General features: G+C 37.3%; 1 protein-coding gene across 8 annotated transcripts in view; it reads right to left on the reverse strand.

The window, feature by feature from the left end:
* The window catches only part of LOC311598129 (uncharacterized protein C8orf34 homolog), a 413498-nt gene that overhangs the window by 301248 nt on the left and 89775 nt on the right, over positions 1 to 22475 (reverse strand). For all 8 annotated transcript variants that reach the window (XR_014779488.1, XM_084783016.1, XM_084783017.1 and 5 more), the window contains exons 2-3: positions 21278 to 21425; positions 15913 to 16044 (exon numbers count right to left, since the gene is read on the reverse strand). Coding sequence is in view for 7 of the 8 variants with exons in the window: in XM_084783016.1 (XP_084639142.1) it covers positions 15913 to 16044; positions 21278 to 21425 (280 nt within the window). In the remaining variant the exon portion in view is untranslated. The remainder of the gene's footprint in view (positions 1 to 15912; positions 16045 to 21277; positions 21426 to 22475) is intronic.

The raw sequence follows: 22475 nt of genomic DNA on the forward strand, positions 1-22475 counted from the left end.
TATGGGAGAACAAGCTGAGAATGAAGAAAAAAGGCAAAGGGCTGCAGTAGAACGGCCTCTGAAATGTCTTGAATGACATATAAGAAAGAGAAAACCAAATAAAGTGGCAAAAAAGAGGAGATGAATTAGATCATATTGAGAAACCCTTTGGGCAGGGCTTGCAGGAACATTAGTGATGAATATTTAAGAAGCAAGGTAAACAGGGGAGAACATTATTGATTCCAGAAAATATTAATAATCAGACTGGGTTGGTGATACGACATTAATGAACATAGTTAATATTGACGCAGAACACATCTTAAGGCAGTGTCTGAGGTGATCACACCCCTCTGCTGCCAGGATGAGATGAGAACTGATGTACGCCCAATAAATATGGAAGAGACCAGTGGATGATGCCTCAGGCTACGAAGGCTAAGGCTAAGGGCCATGTTAGAGCCTGATGTGTTCAGATTTGTAGTCTAAGAAACTAAAAGAAATATTCCAAATGTTGAAACTGATTGCAGTTGGAGTTGAGAAGGAAGGATGGAAGTGCTGTGGTACAGCTCTATGTTCTAGGCACAGGAAAGAGTCTTAGCTGAGGGAATAGATAAAATAACATTTGTATCATATTCTTCAAGCTCTTGAAGGCAGAGTTTGGCAAACCGCTTTGAATAATTTCTTTGATGTGCAGTTTGTATCAGTGCATCATCTAATTTCCTGTAAAACCATGTAGCATCAAAGTCTCTCCTTAGCTTTCAACTTACGAGGCAGTAGAATAAAACCACAAATACTCCACGTCCACATCCAGATGGCCACCAAACCGTCTGCTGATTGCTCCAGGTTGACAAGCCCAGGTTAGACCAGCAGAAGACCCGACTGACCTACCAACACCACATTACGGGAAACTATACACTAGCTTTAAGGCATTGGGTTGGAGGGGCCTCACAGGACACCCAGAGTTTCCCGTGTGACTTCACAGAGAAATTGCCATCCTTTCCTTTGTAAATCTGTAGCCTGTGGCGATTCCTAAATGTAATGACAGCATGGGAGCTAAATCCAGAATGACCGTGGTTGCTTGATGATCATGGTCAGGTTGGCTACACTTCCAATTTTATTTTATTTTTTATTTTTTTAAAGATTTATTTATTTATTGTTATGTATACAGTGTTGTGCCTGCCTGCATACCTGTAGGCCAGAAGAGGGGCATCAGATCACATTACAGGTAGTTGTGAACCACCATGTGGTTGCTGGGAACTGAACTCAGGACCTTTGGAAAAGCAGGCAGCGCTCTTAACCATTGAGCCATCTCTCCAGCCCACACTTCCAATTTTAATAGCTGATCTGATAAGTAACAGAAAGGAGTAGAAAGTCATCAGCCCAGCGTGCAACCCTGGACAAGAGCATTGCTATGGTTTCCTGCCAGACTGAAACCATATTAAGTTTTCACTTAATTTTAGAACTTGGTGCTGCAGTTAAATTTCTTGGGCGGGGGGGGGGGGGAATAGAGAACAGTGGTAGAGTGTCTCAACATAACATAAGCCAGAGGAGATGATGACGACACTAAGAGCAAGCTCAGTTTAGCACAGGTGGCCTTGTCTTCCCTTAGTTTGTTATAACAAGGCTCCAGTGCCACTTAACAATCACACTGCCACTGAGCAGCGGTGATTTATGAACAATTCCTTACATTAATCAAATTCTAGCAAGTTTGACTTCCATTAGTTGTTTATGTCCATGAGCTTAAAACTTAATTTATTGTTTCTTCCTCATATTTTTGTGTCTTTTTAATAATATTTTTATTTTTTGAAATTATATTGTAATTACATAATTTCCTCCTCTTTCCCTTCCTCCAATTCCCCTATGTTCCCCTTTTCTCTCTTCCTCAAATTTATAGTCCTGTTCTTTTAATATATTAATTTGATATATGTTGTTTCCTTTAGTATATAAATATAACTTGTTCAAGCCGTATAATATTATCTGTATGTAATGATATACCAAAGGCTGATAATTTGGTACTAGATAAACAATTGGTGAGGGGGGCGTCTTCTCTGGGCAAGACTATTTCTCTCACTCTCAAACATACCTTGTCAATAGCCAGCACCTGCTCAGCAAGAGAGAAACCATGCCTGGTTCTGGAAATCATCAATCAATCCATCCATCCAGTGCTAACAGTAAGGTCATGGATTCCCGAAGAGAACTTATAATCACCCATTTACTAAGCCATGAATTTTTAAGAAGCAGTTGCCCAAATTCTATTAAGAGGAACTGAGAGCTCTGTCACCAATAAATATGTAAAACTGGACAATCTCTACAGAACAGAGTCCAGAAATACTACTGTCATTCTCAACTAGCCTGACTTTTAGTCTCTTATGCAACTATATTTAGAAAAACACAAAATTATATGTATTTTGGGGCTATCTCATAATTTTCATACACATATGCATTATGCATATTTCAAAGAGGATGAATACATGTGTCCTACATTTGTTATTTCTTGGTGGTGAGAATACACAGAATGCTTTCTTCAAGCTTTAGGAAATGCCCTGCATTGCCGCCTGTGGTCAGTCTACTGTGCAGGAGCCAGCAAGAAGCGGACTCTTCATCCATGCTAGAATGCGGTTCTTATCGAATAGATGCCCACTGGGATTATCTATACCTTTCAGTTCTGATTTCTAAAACAAGAAATGCACCATGCGTTCATTTTCAGTGTGCCAGGAAGTGTCCCCTGTACCACAGAGATAGTGCACTGGGAGTTGGTTGTGGTAAGGTGGTATCTTACTTCTGGTTTCTGCATGTGTGTTTTCTAAATTGTGGACACTATTTTGATGTCTTGGTTCTCTTGTACTTATGTAATTTGTACTGATATCTTTACTCACCGCTCTTTCCTTTTTATCCTAAAATTTCCAGATAATATCTACATGTCCAGGCATGGCTGTTTATCTATTTTATAATAAAACATTAAAAGCAATAGAGTGCCTGGAACGATGATTCAGCAGCTCTGAGCACTGGCTACTCTTCCGGATGGCCCAGGTGTGGTTATCAGCATAGTGGTTCACAATCATTTGTAACTACATTTCCAGGTTCTCTTTCGGCCTCTTTAGGCACCAGATATGCATGGTGTGTATGGACATAAAATAATAAATAAAAATAAACTGAGACACATTTCCCCAAATGCAAAGAAAAGTGTTAATAGAATTACCAAAAGCTGGTTTTAGTGTTTCTTTTTAACCTAAGCCAACATATTTCTCTCCATTTTCTTAACTGGATCATGAATATGAAAAGGCTAAATATTGTAAGCATTTATCTCCACGCATAGTAAATTGATGGACAATGTAATTTTCTTTGCTTCTGCCAACATTTTGTTCACTATATACCATCATCCCACACATTAAAAAACTGAAAAGAGTACTTAACACCACATGACAAGTACTTAAGATCACTTTATCGACCACAGCCTGTCTTATCTACAGCATATAATTATGGAAAGTTAATAAGCCACATGGTATGCTAAAGGTGTTTGGTTTGTTGCAAAATTAGTCTTATAAATGGTGTCTATTTACAGTAGGTCAAGAAGTGAAGATTTTTAAATTTTTATTTTATTTGAGAAGAAAGAGCACTCTCCAGCTGCTTATAGCCTCAAACTTACCTTTCAAGTGTTGAATTGCAGGCCTGTGGACTAAATAAAAAGGAAACAAAGAAAGAATAAGAAAGAGAGAGAGAGACAGACGGGGAGAGAGAGAGAGAGGTTTAAGTTTGAGGCATACTGGGCAACTTAATGGAACAGCTGATAGAAATAAGAAAAAGAGAGAGGGAGAGAAGAAGGGAAGGAAGGAAGAAGAGAGGAAGGGAAGGAAGGCTGACAAATAAGGAGAGTGGCGGAACTCCATTGTGTGAGAGAAATATAACTGTGTAGTAAAGATCTTACATTTTATCATGAATATAATGTACACACACACACAGACACACACACACAGAGTTGATATCATTTTTTTCTTACCTGAAAGTCAATAATACTTAAAATATTTATTTGTATCCTTTTCCTTTTAAAAATATGAGCAATAACTTAGAGTCTTTTTAAAATTTTATTCTTTAAACTTGTTAACAACTATTTCTATTTCTAAATAAGTTTTTACTTAGTAATTTAAAGAAAAAATATAAATAAAAACTTGAACACTACTGCTATCATTTTTCTACTTTATTGATCTGTGTGGAATACCAACATATAAGTGTAACTCCAAGAGGAGAAAGAAATAAGAAGAAATATTAAGGAAGAAACATGAACTGGATAAATCGTACAAATACTAATGAAAAGTGATCTGTACTGCCTTTGCTAACATCAAACAAAATAAGGGTTAGCTGTAAAACCTTTTCTTTGTACAGAGAAGGAAAAATGTGCTGGTCAAAGTGTTAACTCACCATAACAATATGTCACAATTATTATGTTTATGTCATACAACTGTCCTCACAGTCTCAAAACTAATACAACTGAAAAAATATGGCTCTAAAATAAAAACTGAAGGACTTAATATTCTTCTCTATAAAAGTTTAGGATACTAGAGAGAAATCAGTAAGAACAAGATAGACTTCAACCCTACAGACTAAATAAAGCCAGCAAACAATCACAGCAGAAATGAACACCCTGCTCAAGGGAAGACAAAGAATTCTTTAGCTGATATCATATTAATACAGATGAGTAATATCAACAAATTTAAAACAATCAAAATATTACAAAATATGTTCTCTGACCATGATAGAATAACAGGAAATCAAAGGCAAAGCTGCTAAGCATACAGGCATTAAAGAGTTAAATAACACATAAATAAAACCAGAAGACAAAGAATTCAAAGAGAAAGTGAAGAAAAGACTACATGGACATGGAGAAAAGATACATTTTAACCTCTGGGGTGTGCTGAGAGCAGTGTTCAGATAGGAATCTGTAGCTGTGTGCTCACATCCAAAGAAGAACTTTAAGTATTTATCCTAATTTTGTTCTGTCAGTATTAGTAGAGCTAAGTAGACAAAGAAGAGCAGACTAAGCCCAACCTTGCAGAAGGTGGACACAACAATTATTAGAACTAAGAAAAATGAAATAAAAGACTAAAAAAAGATAAAGACCAAAGTGCTAAAAGTCACCTCATTAGGCTTTTTAAAATAACAAATCTCTAGCAAGAGGGATGAAGAAAGAATTGAAGACTCATATTATTAAAATCAGCTCTCTAAATAAGACATTCTTATGGACTCTAAAGAAGGAAATTGGATGCTCTAGATTTAAAAAAAATACATCCCAGGGACTCATAAAAACATCAAAACTCATTAAGGAAGAGATAAAAGAGTGTCTGGAGAATTTCACTGTAGATGTGAGAAGTCCAGACACTGACTCAGTTGTAAAAAAATAAGTCCAAAGCAATCTTTTCAAAAGAGTCTCCCACAAATTTATAAACTAATCAACATCAAAGTGTTCTTATTGGTCCAGAAAATTGAAAAATAATGAACACTTTGTACCTCATCTTGTAAGAACAATTTTGCTCTTAGCAAGGACACAGAAGCAACAATCACACACCAACATACTTGATGGAAATACAGCAGAAATCCTCAGCAAGATAGTACCAAGCCAAATACAGCAGCATATTGACCAAATTATGCACCAAGAGAATCCAAGTGCAGTTTAACACAAGACAGTAATCAACATAATATAAAACACTGAGGGAATACAGAGAAGTAATTGCAGTTTTCTCAAAATGTGACATAACTTTGAATATATTTCATGATAAAATACAGAAGGAATCTTGTTGTATGGATGCAACAACTGTCAATTTAAAAACCTACAGCCTATTACTGAGGAGGGGAAATAGGCGGGACATCCAGATGTCAGAAGGGATTCTGGGATGGAGCCAGGTGCATGAGATTTCAGGCAGCAAGACATGAGGAGGATGGGTACATGGTGCCTGAGCTCAGGGAACCAGCCATGTGGCAGAATGTAGATTAGAATAATGGGTAATTTTAAGTTATGAGCAGTCAGAGAAAATCCTAGCCTTATGGCCTAGGTATTTGTAAATTATAATTGAGTCTCATGAACCATTATTCCGGGAGCTAAGGGATGGGAGGAAAAGCCTTCTACTACAATAAAAATATTTTACAGACTAGAGGTTAAAGAGAATATCCTCACCATGATAAAAGGAAAATAAGAAAATCTCACAGTAAGTTATTGTACTGGGTGCTGTGAGGCTAAACGATTTTCTTCTAGGTAATAACAGGGCACAGACTCCTGACCAGTTTTTGCCACTTTTGGACAATACTGCGTGTGAATTTATAGATATAGAAATTAGGTAAGTAGAGAGAAATTGAAAAGCAGTGCATTGAGAAAAGAAGTAAAACTATCACTTTCTGAAGATGGCAGTGATCTTAAATTTAAAAAGTTGTAAGAATCCATGCATACACGTAAGGGTAACACTAATAAGTTTCAGGAAATAAGATGTCCAAGGATTCATGAAGTTGGCCTCTCTTAGCTGCCTTGACAGGCTTGTGCCATAGGTTTTTCAGGTTAGAGTCCTCGGCTCCTGGGGTACAGTGTGTCTTTCTGTTCCTGAGAGACCAACACATACACTCAGGCAGTAAAGCATTCAGGTCTCTTTATGTTTCTTGGTATGTTTCCTTGGAAGTCAAGGAAGCAAGGAATCTTGACGAGATAGTTGGTCTTAGACATCTTTGTATCTGTAAAGTCTGCAAACATCCAAGCCCTGCATCTTGTCTTTTTTTCCTGTTGCCTGGGTGGGCTAGTGCCCATCAGCCACCCCCAACCCTCCAAAGAAAAGGAGAACTGCAGAAAAAAATCAATGCTTTGACTTTATAGGCATGGCACACATTATCGGAGTCTGAAAAATTGTCAGAGGAACTTTCTACAATTAGACAAGAACCTGATGAACCATAACAAGATATTTTTCTCGTGTTTTTCAGGCAGCCAGTCATCCGATGGTTGATGCTGAGGTTGGAATGATTATTGTTGAACAACTGGCTTATGAGAATGCTAATTCTTCATGTCAAACTGCCATCAATCCTTTTACTTAAAAAGGGAGATATTAATTATTGCATTTGCCTCTTTGCTGATACTGGGCCTTCATATACTCAGGATTAATTCTGGCTACAGCCCATCAAGGGCAGACAATGCCTCAACTATTGGCAGTCATTCAATAAGGAAAATACATAAATAACGGCCAATAGTACAAATGTATGTCAAAAGTGTGTGCTCCTGCTTCTAAGAAAGCTAAAAAAATCTGTTTCCTCTTGCCTTTATTATGCATTATATTCTTGGTATTTTGACTTCTACTAAAAATAATAAAATACTAAAAGATCTGTTTATATTTGTATTTCTTTAAATTTGTATTCCTCATTTAAAATTGTGTTTTTTCTTTGTTAAATGCTTTGAGTGACTTAGCACTGGCTTTTATTATTTTATATCCTTGGACAAAATTTAAAACTAACAGTGCTCCTATGTACACTGTTAAGCCTTTTCAGACATTTTGCAAACAGTTTGATGTACACAACACATCAGAGGCATTTCAGAGAACCCTTCGTCAATCTATTGCAGAAAGAGCTAATGGACAACTCAAACACTTTTCAAAAATAAAGGAGGGGAGTTGAGTACTATGGCCGATCTTCACAGTACTTATCTTCCATTTTGTACACTTCAATTTTTTTTCTGTTAGGGTAAGGATGGCCTTACTGCTGAAGGACATTTTTGGACCCATCTGAAAGGTCACAGTCATGGTCCTTTGGAGGGCACTTATGTCTGGCAATTGAATGGTTAGATTCAAGTAATTTACCAGAGTTTATGCTGTGTTTATGTTTTTCACTCAGGGTGCTGGAAAGCTGTGTGGATAGCTGAAAGACCGATGGGAACTGTGGAAGACAGATGAAGAGCTTCCAATGTGTCTGCAGAGGCGACATGAAGAGAAGGGAGAAAATGGGGAGACAGCGTTACCAAGCTATGAAGAACAGGGTCTGGCTACCAAAACGACTCAGGTGAAGAAATCTCTCAAGGAAGCATGGAAGCTTGGCAAGGCAATTGGTCTTAGACAAAGTTTGCAAGCATCATTGTATCCTAGAAACTAAAACTGTATTGATCCTGCCAATAGCCACTATATTTAATTCTCCATGATCATTATCAGGTGACCTTGGCCAGGAAAGTAAGGGCAGGCACTTACAACAATGAACGCCAAAAATAGGGCAATTTGCTCTCTGCACACCAGAAACAATAAGCAGAAGAAAAGACTAAGATGGCTCCATAAATGGTAGAGCCTAAAAGAATATTTAAGACTACATTTAACATTTATTCAAAAATAAACAAAAACATAATTAAAATAATTAAAGATGATCTAAATAAGTGAAGTGGTATTTCCCACTGATGGTTTAGAAACTTCCTGCTTTTAAATTTAGCACACCCCCAAAATAAACTATTCATTTAGCGATGTTACTATCAAAATTCCATTTGTCTTGTTTAGAAAGGAGAAACTAACTATTTAAAGTTTGAAGTACAGAGAGCATCTGAAATAATCCAAAAAGAGAATAAAGAAGATAGAAAAACAAAATTCCAACAACACAGTACTGACAAAACAACAAGTACACAATTTAATTAAATAAAATGGTGGACAGTGAATAACATCACCCTCGTATTAATGGTCACATGGTGTTCATCAAAGCACTAAGGTTATGAAGGTTATGCATTGAGGAAAGAATATTTTCAACAAATGATCCTGACACAGTGGATATACACACATAAAGGAATGAAATCAGGGCTCCACCTCCACCTCTTACAGAAAGAAACTCAAGATGCAGCAGTAAGTGCACAGAAGAGTGCATATAACAGTATAACTATTAGATCTCAGAGAGAGAGAGAGACAGACAGACAGACAGACAGACAGACAGAGAAGAGGAGAATCTTGATGATCTTAGCATTAGCAAGAGGCACATATATTACATACTAAAGGCACAAGCAAAAAACACATAAATTGATATAAAAAATCGAAGCTTTGTCTGTCAGTGAACTCTTCTAAGAAAGTTAAAAAATAGAATGCAATATGGAAGAAATAACTACACCATGTATTTTAAGAGACTTGAGTCTAGATTATAAAAAGAAGTCACGCAACTCAAGAGGACAAGAAGTAACAAAACACCTATGACTTGGCAAAGATATCAATAATTATCTCTAGGAAGGCATACAGATGGTTCAGAAGTCACTGAGAAGATGCCAGCATCACTGGCGCTCAGGGAAATTCACAAGAATGAAGTGCCATTTCACATCCACTTGAGGGGCTACATTTTCAATGAAAGTAACAAGCACTGATAGTTGCAGCACTTACACCTTAATGATAGCCATGTAACAGAAGCTTCCATAGTAACAATGGGTGCTCCTAAAAGGCTGTACCGAGAATTACATATGGTTTTACAATTCCATAATAATGTGTCTACCCAGATTATCAGAGAAGGCTACTTCAGTAAAATGTGTGTACCAGTGCCCATAGCAACACACTCCACAATAGTCAGAAGGAATAATCATTCAGAATACCCATGAAGGGATGAATGGATAAGCAATGTCCTCATAACGGATGCTATTAGAATAAAATTATGCCCATGCTGAAATGTGGATGAGAAACAAGAGCTTCTAAAATTAAATAAGCCCACTCAAAAGGTCACACTTGTAGAATTTCACCTACATTATTCCAACAGATAAATGAGAAATCACAGGTAGCCAGCGACTGGTGGGAGTAGTGAAAAAAAAACTTCAGGTAGAGAGATGAGGTGGCATATATACACACACATATGTGACTGTATACACACACACACACACACACACACACACACACACACACATAGTGACTTACTAAATGTCATCAGGTTGTGTGTTAAAATTATTACATTTTCATTAAATTTTGACACACACAGAAGTCATTTGGAGTGGTTTGGTATGTAGTATGTAGTAGCCACAGATTCCCAAACCTCTGAAAATGGTTTTCTTCTCTTTGGGATGATTAAGGAAATGTTCAGTTGTGTTTGCTTTGGTTTTCCTTGTTGATGTTCAATATTGAGGAACCTTTTTCTATTTTATTTTTTAATCTTGAAGAAGTCCAATCTGGCACTCTTTATTGTGTGGAATTGATTTATTTATCCATCTTTCCACAATATCAAGTTATATTGAGGATCATAACTTTTTAAAATAATTATTTCAATTTCTAGAGTAGTTCTTATTGGAGATTTGGATAGAAATTATGTTTAAATTTTATCACAAATTAGAATATTGACATTTTAACAATATACAACACAGACAGGACATTGATTTACTTCCCTGCTCACAAATACCTCATAAATTTTTACTCAAATTTATTCCTAAATATTTAATGTTCTTTGATCCTATTGAAAATGTTATTTAAAGACATTATCTAGTTTACATTGTTGCTATATAAATACAACTGCACTTTGTAGATGAACTTTTCATCTAGTGGCTTTGCTAATTTTCAAAACTAATCTCAGTTTATTTTTGTAAAGTCATATACATTATTCATCTTTACTGATGAAGTCTCTGTGTAAATATGTCTTACATGCTCATTTGCAGTTGTGGGCATTTACTGTCTGATTTCTTTTTCTGTGACATCCACTATAATGAATGTTATAAGCACTCATTGAACAGAAGTTTAAACACTTGTTCTCCCAAAGAAAGACATTTACTATTTTGATGAAGAATATGATATTGAGGGAGAGATTTTTAATTTTCCCTTTCTTGAGCCAAGCACATGCTATGCTCCTTTATTACTATTTTTTTTGAGGGTTAGTGGAAATTTCATAGATCTTTTTTTCATTCTTGTGTGTGTGTGTGTGTGTGTGGTTTTGTTTTTTGAGACAGGGTATCTTTGGGTAATAGCCATGGCTATACTGGACTTACTTTGTAGACCAGGTTGGCCTTGAGCTCACAGAGATCCATCCACTTGCCTCTGTCTCCCAAGAGCTAGAATTAAAGGCATGTGCCTCTACAGCCTGGCTTTTTTGTTTTGTTTTATTGTTTTGTTTTGTTCCCATTTCATAGCTTTGATCATAATGGTTGTATTTTGTCAAATGCATTTTTCCTTCTATCGAAGAAACTGACTAATTTTTTTCTTAATCTGTTCATTTTTAGTTTAAGGTGACACAAATTCACCTTACATTTCTTGGATGAAATGAATATAACAATTTACTACTCTTTCCTTGCAATATCTGGTAAAAGCTTTTGTTCCTGTAATGGTTAAATTTTGCCAATTTGTAATTGATAAATTCCTAGTAGATTATATGGCATGCCCTGGTATGTGTGTGACAGATTGTCTTTCTAGAAGTTGAATATATAAATTACTTAAGGGAAGAAAATCATGGCAGCATTGTTTGGATGCTGAAAGCGTGGGGTTGGACTCATCAGAAGGAACAAGATCACTAAGGCAAGACTTGAAGGCGACATCTTGCTTGGCGCTTCTTTCTCTATTGCTTTGACTCGGCCTCTAATCTGATATTATGTGAACTGCTCCACTGGGCCCTCCACACAGGGGTGGAGTGGCACCACCAAATTCAGGGGTCACAATAAATCTTTCCTCTTATGGGTTATTATGCCAAGTCTTTTGAAACAACACTGCGAAAAGTGGACAATATTGTATTTGCAATCAGGAGGGATAGTCTGGTGTTCTAGGTGAAGGGTTGGGTACTTAACATCAATTGTCAACTCAGTGGGATCACTGGAAAGACAGGCCTCTGGGAATGTCTTCAGGGTATTCAGATCATGTTAACTAAGGTCAGAACACCCCAATGTTGCCAGTACATTGTTAGCCTGTGGCTCTTGACTTCAAAAGAAAAGAGTCCAAGCATCCATTCCTCTCTGCATCTTTCTCTGCATGCTTTGTGGCCAACTGCTACCTCATGCTCCTCTTGCTTCACATGACAAAAATCAAACCTTTTTTTTTACTTTAAGTTGAGTTTCTCAGGTATTTTGTCACAGTCACAGGACAAATAACTAGTACAGGCATCCTTATCTGATTTTTAGCAATAACGTCCCCTAAAATTAGTTGAAAATGGAACATTATGCTTCTCCATTTTTCATAACAAAATCCTGAGGCACAATTTCCTTTCCCCTCAAAGGTCTGTTTTCTAGTGAGGCCATCTTGGCTTTAGGCTCTTTATGTAGTAAATGTTTAGATGAACTCAATTTCTTTCAGTGAAGGTGGAAATTTAAATATTTCTATTTTCTTCGAAGAATTTTAGAGGCTTTCTTTCTATGAATTTCTATCTTTTATATCAATTGCCAGTTCTATTGGCATAGGTCACACAAATTATTTTCTAAACAGCCTTTTAATATTTTTACCATATGTAATAATGGTTGATCTTCCAATAGTTGTGCTTTATATTTGATAGGTCTTTCTAGATGTTCTTTAAAAATATTTTCAAACAGCCAGCTGCTAGGTCTATTAATATTGCTTTCTATTCAATTTCTTTTAATCATTTTTTCTCATTATATTCTGGTTTCGGGCTGGAGAGATGGCTCAGAGGTTAAGAGCACTGACTGCTATTCCAGAGGTCCTGAGTTCAATTCCCAGCAACCATATGGTGACTCATAACCATCTATAATGTGAGCTGGTGCCCTCTTCTGGCCTGCAGGTGTATGTGCAGCCAGAGCACTGTATATACAATTAAAAAATAAATAAATAAATCTTCAATATATTCTGGTTTCAATCATAATTTGCCTTTTATATATGAATGCTGATGTCATCAATTTTCTGCTATTTCTATTAAATGTTTACATTAGAGCTAGAAATTTCTTCCTACGTATTACTAATTTAGTTTTTGCCTATAAATTTATTATTTATAGATCAAAACATTGTCTAATTTCTTTATGACTTCTGTTCTTAATTCATGAGCTCTTTATGCATGCACAGTTTGAATTTTTAGTTTTTGCAAGGCATGATCATTGTTTATTTTTCCTTAGGATACTTTCTGGAATGCAAAACAATATATTCTAACTTTATTTGGCACAATTGTCGATAAGTGTGAATTATCACAAAGTACTTGGTTGTATTATTCAAATTTCCTGTACCTTAATTATTTTTCTGTTCTATACTTTGCCTATCTTTAGCTCTGTAAATTTTGCATCATATGCTTGAGAACTTTGCTACTGGTTAAAGGTAGAGGTTCCTGGGTATATATTCTCTCTCTCTCTCTCTCTCTCTCTCTCTCTCTCTCTCTCTCTCTCTCTCTCTCTCTCTCTCTCTCTCTCTCTCTCTCTCTCTCTCTCCCTCCCTCCCTCCCTCCTTCCCTTTCCTGTTACTGAGGATTAAAGCCAGGGTCTTGTGTGCATGCCGTGCAATAACACTAACGATGAGTTGCTATTGATCTTTATCTCAAATTCTGTTTTGTTTGTTACTGCTGTAGCCACTGAGGCAACTTCTTCTTCTTCTTCTTCTTCTTCTTCTTCTTCTTCTTCTTCTTCTTCTTCTTCTTCTTCTTCTTCCTCCTCCTCCTCCTCCTCCTCCTCCTCCTCCTCCTCTTCCTCTTCCTCCTCCTTCTTCTCCTCCTTCTTCTTTTTCTTCTTCTTCTGCTTTTTTGAGACAGTGTTTCTCTGTGTAGTCCCAGCTGTCCTGGAACTCTCTTTGTAGACCAAGGTGGCCTTAAACTCATAGAAATCCACCTGCCTCTGCCTCCTGGAAGAGGCCTGCCTAAAGAAATGTGACACCACTCCTGGATCCATAGAGGCTTCTTTATGTTTGGCATTTAAACCTTTTGTTTGCATGCTTCTTTTGGTTTGTGTGATTTTATTCTATACTAATTTTATGTAGCATTATAATATTTGCTTTTTAGTTGGGACACACAGTCCACTTTTTAAATGTAATTATTGACATTAGGGTCTGAGTTCCTATCTTGATGTTGTGTTTTTTCTTTTGATAAGATCGTCTTTGATGATTTTTAATATTCATTTATTTATTGCATATGGTTGTAATTCATGCCATGACATTAGTGTGGAGAATGGAGGTCACCTTGTAAGTAAGGGTTTTCCCTTTGCAATGTGTGAGTTCTAACTCAGGTCAACAGGCTCTTGTGGCAAGAACCCTTACTCAGTTGTTTACCTCACTGGCCCTTTATTCTTTACTTTTATTTGTTGTTACTATCACTTTTTTTGCATTAGTTTTTAGAAAAACAAATAATTTTATTTCTCATTTTGATAAACTATCTGTTTATTTGTCTACTTTGTAGACCAAAATATGCATATTTAACAACCGCCTCACAAATGCAGTAATTTTGGCAATGTGTTTCCACAAATGGCTTAAATTCATGTATCTTTATTGTCACATACAGTATCTGTACATATTTCAGGGAATATGGTTTGTTATTTCATCGTCATTAAAAGCTTCTTGCTAACATTTTGCAATAAGTAGACATTGTAAATAAGTTAACCAAGCAGCAAAGAACCTAATGAGAAGCTGGCCACACCACCAGCCATGCTGTGCCTGGGCAGGCCCCTGTTAAGAGCACACAGCTTGCAGATGCACAGCACCAGGCATGTCCCCTCAGAGGCAAGTGATTCTTTGAGTTTATAGACTCTACTTGAAATAATGGACAAGGAGAGAGCTATTGACATGATTCATTTTGTGTCTAGTTTTTTTTTCTTCATGTTTTCCTACTTTGCACTTTATGCTGAATCAATGACTTAATGTTACTGGCTGTAGTATATGTACTGCACACGTTAAATTTGTATAATAAAAATGGTTATGATCTAATCTTATATACAACCCATTGAAGCTAGACATTTTCATTACAAGTACAATCTATTATGGACACTTAAAGTTATTTTCCCTACACTCTTCACTACCAGTCTGTGTGGGTGTCAATGAGTATTGTCATGTAGGTGAAATACAGAGCTAATTTCAATCTCCTCCACAGATTACCCACATTGAATTTTCAGTGAGCACACAGTGCTTTTTAAAACATTTTAAACGTATCTTAAATTTCCTTTCTCTTATGATTCAAATGAAGCACCCACAGTTTGATAATTAGAGGGAGGTGTCTTGTCTTACAAGGTTAACCGGGGTTTGGTATAAGCCTAAGGTGTTTAGCATGTTCCCATGCGTGTCACCATAATAGAGCACTGGAAAAATCAAATGGTGACCAAAGCAGTGGATACTGAGGGACGTTTAGGACAGTAGCACAAAGAAGGAACACAGACACTAATCATGAATAACAGAGTGGGATGCTTCTTCTCTAAAAGTCTGCTTTGCTCTTTTGTAAGTTCGACCTGCTTCAAAGGGGGTCCATTTCTGCACTAGGCCAGAAGAGGTAAGAGATATATGCAGATATATGCAGATATATCCATCAAATAACAGTACATCAAAAAAAAAAAAACCCCAGCCAGTTACACATGTGAGATGTTGAGAGAATATCTTGGATCTGTATGGAAATTTCACCTATCAATAATAAATCTGATGGCCTAAAACTTAGGCAGGAAATAGGAGGTGGGGCATCCAACAGGCAGAAAGTATTCTGGGATAGAGCCAGGAGTGCAAGATTCAGCCAGAAAGATGTGAGGAAGACAGAAGCATGGTGCTTGAGCAGAGATAGCCAACCATGTGGCAAAAATGCAGATCAGCAAAATGGACTGATTTAAATAATGTGCTAGTCAGAGAAAAGCCTTGCTATATAGTCCACAGAGTCTTCTTTCCAGGAGGTTGGGGCCAGCAGGAAAAATTGCAGCAATGAGGGTATAAATGAGCATATTTGTGTGCATTGAAGTTCAGTGTAAATGCTGGAATGAACATGGATTCATTAGGATTAACAGATAACTAAAAAGAAATGAAATGTTTGAGGTCAATTGATAACTTCTCTTTGCTTCCCAAGCTCCAAAGACTTGCAAATTCAGTAACATTTAAATAACAAACTTACATGATTTGGAGTCTGGTGATGGTGGAGAAATATTAGACACAGCAAGGTCACTTTTTGACTTTTTAGGCTTCTTTGCAATCATCTGCCAAGGTTTATCATAACTTCTAAAGTCCCTTCTTGTTCCTTTGGGTTCTGTTAAAATGAAATATAAACACATTATAGTAATAAGGATAAAAAATTCTGTCATGAAATAGAGCTAAGTTTGTGGATTTTGTGGATTATTTTATACTTTCGTCCATAAATCGTATTAGTGAAATAACTTAGCCAGGATATCTTTCTTACCTAGTTGGATAAATAAATGTGAGAAGCAGAAATTCACCCATCAGTGTAACACCTACTCACAAGATTTGACTGATACTAAAGATGTCAGTAGCAGTCATAATTTGTCATTATATATATGTAAAGATTCCAAAGTTTCAAGTTGTGTGATAAAAGGGCAAGAAAAACTGCGTGCACTATCTACTGATGTACCTGAAACTAGATACCACACTCCATATTTAAGTTTGTGTCATTAGAAAACTATTGTTCCAGAAAGAATTGATGAAATATGTTAAATGAAAAAAGAGAATATTTAATACACCAAGGAAAATTACAATCTAAAAGCTATTAAATGTCAGAACTCGACTTTTTTGACTTCTCAATGAAAGTAAAATAAATCTATGAAATAAAATAATCAAGGTGATGGTGAGTAAGCTGTAATTAAAACACAGTTGCACACAGAACTTCATTTAAATGGAGGTTTTGTGCTTCTTTAAAGGTACAGACAGAAAACTAAAATGCAATACCACATTACATTTGTATTCAGTGCTGGAAAACGAACCCTGATAGCGTTGAAAATTGAATCAGGGACACAGAGAGCACACTTCACTCAATAAAGATCCAGAGCAGACAGGCTGCGAAATGAGAAGGCAGTGTCAAATGAAAGGGGCAAATGATTTCCCTTAAAGGAGACACAATTTGGACAAAAACGATTTTCCTGAAGAATCATAAAAAAATGTCTCAGCTATGGTTTTGACGACCAAAAGTGTGTGTGCATTTACATGTGCGTGTGCGTGTGTGTGCGTGTGTGTGTGTGTGTGTGTGTGTGTGTGTGTGTGTGTGTGTGTGTGATGTGTACATGCATGCCAGTATTCCACAAAAAGAATTGTTTTCCTTTGCAAAAATGAAACAAAAGTAAGGTTTCTCCTCCATGTTATAAAGTGATGCACAAATGAGGACAGGCTGTGTCCTGAGTTGCTAGATGTATTGAAACACAGCAATAGGGCAATGCACGGTATTTTGGGAAAGTATTTTGTCCCTGGTACTGAGACATTGAGACATTGCATAACTGATTAGAGTATGCACCCAAATAATGCAAAATCACAGCCATCCAAATAGCCACTCTTTGCTTCTATTAACATCCAAGAACTGATTGATTTCATTCTTTTTCCACATTTCTCCTCTGAAATATTTCCTCCTCTTCCGTGACCATTATGCTCCATATAAACAAGTACCCCTCCGTTTTCAAATCTCCACTTTGTATCTTAACATGTACATCATTTTTTTTTACATATAATATGCTTCCTTCTTTGCAGCTTCCTGGAATGGAGAGTTTTTCTCCCATAGCAACACACACCAGCTGAAAAGGCTGGAGACTTCCTGCAGCCTGCAGCCTCTGCCATGGGAGGCCTCCACAAGGGAAGGGAAGAGAGAACGCAACTCTTCACGCTGCTCACACTCACCACTGGCCTCTGCTTTGCCCCACAGCAGTAGTCTAGACCTTGATACACTCTCTCTTGTCCTCGGACAACATGGATGAAACACTGGTGAGCTCTTTAAATTGACATAAGCCGTAGACTTCAGACCCTCTTGCTTCAGTTCTCAGGCGTTTCACTTCCGACACCCCAAACTAAGTTTCCCCACTGGGTCTTCTCATTCTCTGGAACCACTCTACCTTGAATGACTTGGCATGAATTAGCACTTTCAGCACAATCCCTTGATTTTACTGTATCAGTCTAGCATAGATTTCTCGGTCTCTGACTGGGATTCTATAAACAACTGTGTTCCCACACACACAGTCGTCATCTTCCATGCCTGGCTGTGTGCTTCAGCCACACGTACATTTTGTTCATCAACATCCTCAATCTTTCCACAGAATTGGTGTCTACCTTGGTTCCAGTTGCACAACCACCTGTCTCAAGGAGTCCTTCAAATTTATTGGGCTCTGCTGAGGAACATCTCTCTGGTGGTTTCTACAAGTTTTAATCATGACTCATTCATGTCTTCAATTCAGTTTTGCCCCAGAGTTGTCTGAACAAACTTTGGTTTTTCTTTTTGTAACATATCCCTCTTCTCTCCTGGTAACTTATCAGGACCAGGGTCCCTTACTTCGCCTACCCAATCTCCAGCTCTTCTCTTCAACAAGCAAATTTACCTCTGAATAAACATCAAAACTGAAAGCACACAGAATAACCTCACACTCATCCCCTCCCAGAACAGCCCTTACTGGGCACAATGTAGGACATCTTTCTTCATGCTGTCCTTCCTGTGGATTGATGAGTGGTCCTTTGATACTGGGTAAGTCCCATGTCTGGGCCTCCTGCCTTGACTGAGCCCAGAGATTCAGAATCATGTTCAGATGTCCACTACTATTTCTTCCTAAGATGCTACACAACATTCAAATTCACCAATAGGAATTCAGCCTCTATTTCTTATTGGAAATTCAGTTTCATGTTTCACCTTGACTTATTAAGTGGACATTTATACCATTACTTAAGTTAGTAAGCTAGAATAATCTCCTCCTGTCCAAGAAAAGCCAACAAACACTTGTGGGAATAGAATTCTAAAAAACATGGGATGGTAACACAGTAATGCTTAATCAGGACCTACGTTATTCTCTTTTATTGAATGATGACAGGAGCATTGATTTTCCTCTGTCAAATACCATATAGTAAAAGTGTTGCAGTAATAATGTCACAGTTACATCGTAATCATTACAGTGCAGACTTCTGGAGTTGGGGGAAATATCTATCCTAAGGTAAGAATCATGTAGCAATGAGCTCTACTTTTATCTAGCAGCTAAGAAGAAACAGAGACTAAAAGCCACAAAGGAACTAGGGAAGTCAGTCGAATGCTGTGGAGTTTATTTGCCAACAAGCCAAATTGCCTTGCAAATGTGTTCTTCTCTAGCTCAGTATCCAGATGAAGATGCAACCCAGCCAACAGTGTGATTTGTCTTCTGAAGCTGAGCAAAGCCGGCTAAGCCATACATAGGCATCTGGCACATGGACAGTGAATGCCAAATGTGTGTTGATAAATAATTTAGAGTTTAATATACTACTTTCCATAATAATGAAATTATTTATAAGATATGGTCTCGTGAGTGTCTGGAACTTCACAGATGCCCACTTGATCTTCTGTCAAAATGTGAGTACCATCTTTGGACCGAGAAACTAAAACATTTGCCAATAAACCCACTTGACTTATAAACCCAAGGAAGTGATGCTAAGGAGGAAAAAGGAAATAGGACAGTATTTTTTGTTTGTTTGTTTGTTTTTAAAATATGTTTTAAAATTCTTTTTATTGAAAACTGATTTTTTTCTTTTTTTAAATTCAATTTTATTAATTTATTCAGATCACACCTAAATTGTTATCCCATCACTTGTATCCTCCTGTTCGTCCCTCCCTCTCGCTTTCACCCTATTCCTCTACCCTAGGTCTATGACCAAGGGGGAGGTCCTCCCCCACTATATGGTCATAGGCTATCAAGTCTCATCTTAGTAGCCTGCTTATTCTTTCTTTGACTGCTATCAGGCCTCCCCACCAAGAGGAGGTGGTCAAATATGGGGCACCAGAGTTCATGTCATAGTCAGTCCCCAGGACACTATTTTGTATGGCAAAACTCATGTTCTAGTTTCTTGTCTATTGAAGATAGGTAACACTTATGTCAATATCATCACCATCAATGCCCACTTTCTTCAGAGGTTATTCACATTCCGTCTTCTTTAATGTAGACTTGTAAGAATATCAAAAGGGTATTAATATGATAATATAGCAAAAGAAGACCAAAATTCTTTCCTGAGATTCCACAGAGTATGAGGAGAAGAGAGCATGGCAGCATCCCAGGAAATCATTTAGAGACTAGACAGTCCAGTCCCCACGGGAATTAGGCAAAGACCCAGTGACCTATTAGGGTTTCTACTGCAATGCTACAAAACACGACCAACAAGAAACTGGGAAGTAAAGACTCCATCTTCTTAACTTACACTAGCACTAGCAGGAGCTAGAGGCAAGAACCCAGAAGTGTGAATGAAAACAGAAACTATGAAGGAATGTTGCTTACTGGCTTGCTCTTCGTGTTGCTCGCCTGGTTTTCTTAGAGATTCCAGAACCATGATCTCTGGGAGTAGCACTGCCCATACTGATCTGGTCATCCCACATCAATCATTAATCAAGAACATGTACCATGAGGCTAATCTTGTGGAGGTATCTTCTCAATTGAGGTTTCCTCTTCTAAAATGCCTCTATGTCGTGTCAAGTTGGAATGAATGGACCAGCCCCCAGCGTGCAAAGATTAGGGCTTGAAAGCAAATGCCAGGCCTGAAGAACAGTGTGCAGGAAGATTGAAACCGCATCTACTCTGTTGTTTTCTCCACTTAAAGTGGGAAGAAGCCTATATAGACTTGGAAGACTGTCCCCCAAATGGTCAGAGGTGCCCAGGGATCAACTATTTCTAAGGTAAGTTTACTACACAAGATAACGGAGTTGGGAGAAATACAGAACAATTCGTTTTGAGAAAAAAAAAGTACGTTTGTAGACACTGTCTCATTTCTTTCCTGTCCAGAGAGGCTGTGTGACTTTAAATCAAGTTGTTTATAAATGAAACACAAGAGTAGAATCATTACTTTGACTCCATATGGAATGAAATAGTTTCATGCAAATCAGAATCATTTCTATTAAATAAAACACTCCAGTTTTCCTTTATAGAAGCAGAATACATTTTAATGTATTCTAACTCAAAACTATTTTATATGAAAATTTAACATGAAACTATAATCACAGAAGAGTACCTGAAAATGTTAGGTTTATCATAATATAATTAAAAAATACTGGAGAAAATTTTCTATTTGATCAATGATTCTCAACCTTCCTAATGTTGTGACCATTTAGTACAGTTCCTCGTGTTTTAGTGACCCACAACCATAAAATTATTATTGTTTCTACTTCATAACTGTACTTTTACTACACTTATGAATCATAACATAAATACCTGTTTTCCGATAGTCTTAAATGACCTCTAGAGGGGTTGTGACCGACAGGTTGAGAATCACTGTATTGGATGTACCTGAAATTAACATATATTCATAGGATTTTTATTTTCAATTACCTGATGTTTCACTTTCTGCCCAGAGAGCTGCTGACCCGGACAAAGTTCTTTGCAGCTGTCCTCGGTTTCCTTGTTTAGATTGAAGATGATCGATGAGAAATGGGATTGGCTGGTCAGGTGTCTCAGTTATTAACTTGGTCATTAATTCCTAAAGACAGAACAAGGCATACACTTACATCTAGTAAGAAGAAACACTACCTGAGCATCCATCATTGCTTAGCACTACAACTGTCCGCACAGAGCAACTAATTAAAACTCTCCCAGCATCCTTCTAGGCAGGCACAAGTTCAGAACTCCTTACTCTGAGGACAACGAATTAGAGATCAACAACCAAAACACAGCAAGAATTAGCCAGAAACATAGAGGAAATATGATCTAAATTCTTTTTGTTAAGTATGATTTCCAAATTTTAAATCTTAAGGAATCTATTAGAAACTAAGCTTCCGCTAAAAGAAACAATATAGCTTTTTGTAATAAATTAATGTTATTTCCTTTTGAAACAACCCCAAAACATGCTGAAATTAGAGAAATGATTTACCAGTCACAAAGTCACATAAACCTTACATAATCTCCAAACAATATAGAATGAATTTTTTACAAACCTCCCCCAACTCTCTCTCCCTCTCCCCCTCTCCCCTCCCCCTCCCTCACCACCTCCCTCTCCCTCTCCCTCTCCTTCTTCCTCCCCTCTCACTGCCTCTCCCCTTTCCATAGAATTACACTCCTTACTTTTAGCTGCTCTAATGATATCTTAAATTGGGCCAAAATCTGCCCAAGGATAATGTCTGTGCATTGTTTTTATCAAGTTAAGAAGAGCAGAGAACAGTCTCCAATTTGTGGTCAGTTATGATATCCAGACATAAACAACTGCCCCAGCACAAGGATGACGATGCTGTTTAGTGCACTGTAATTGAGTTTTTGAACTGCCATTCCTCTCTTACATTCCTACCTGTCACATCTCATCTACCCTGTTTTATCCTACTGTCAATTGTCACTTTAACTTCTATTCTGTAAGTGGCACTTGTTCTCCTGAGTAGGTTAGAAAGGGTAGATATTAGGATTACTTAGGAATGAAGGGGTACCAAAACCTCCCCATTCCATTTTTTGCTTTGCTTTTTTCTTTGTCTCTTTTTTGTTGCTTCTGATGCTGGCCTGTTTCTTCTACTTTAACACTCTTCCTCGGGTGCTTAGCATTCTT

Source organism: Acomys minous (assembly GCF_964271855.1).
Source record: "Acomys minous genome assembly, chromosome: 1".
In the NCBI taxonomy this organism is placed as follows: domain Eukaryota; kingdom Metazoa; phylum Chordata; class Mammalia; order Rodentia; family Muridae; genus Acomys; species Acomys minous.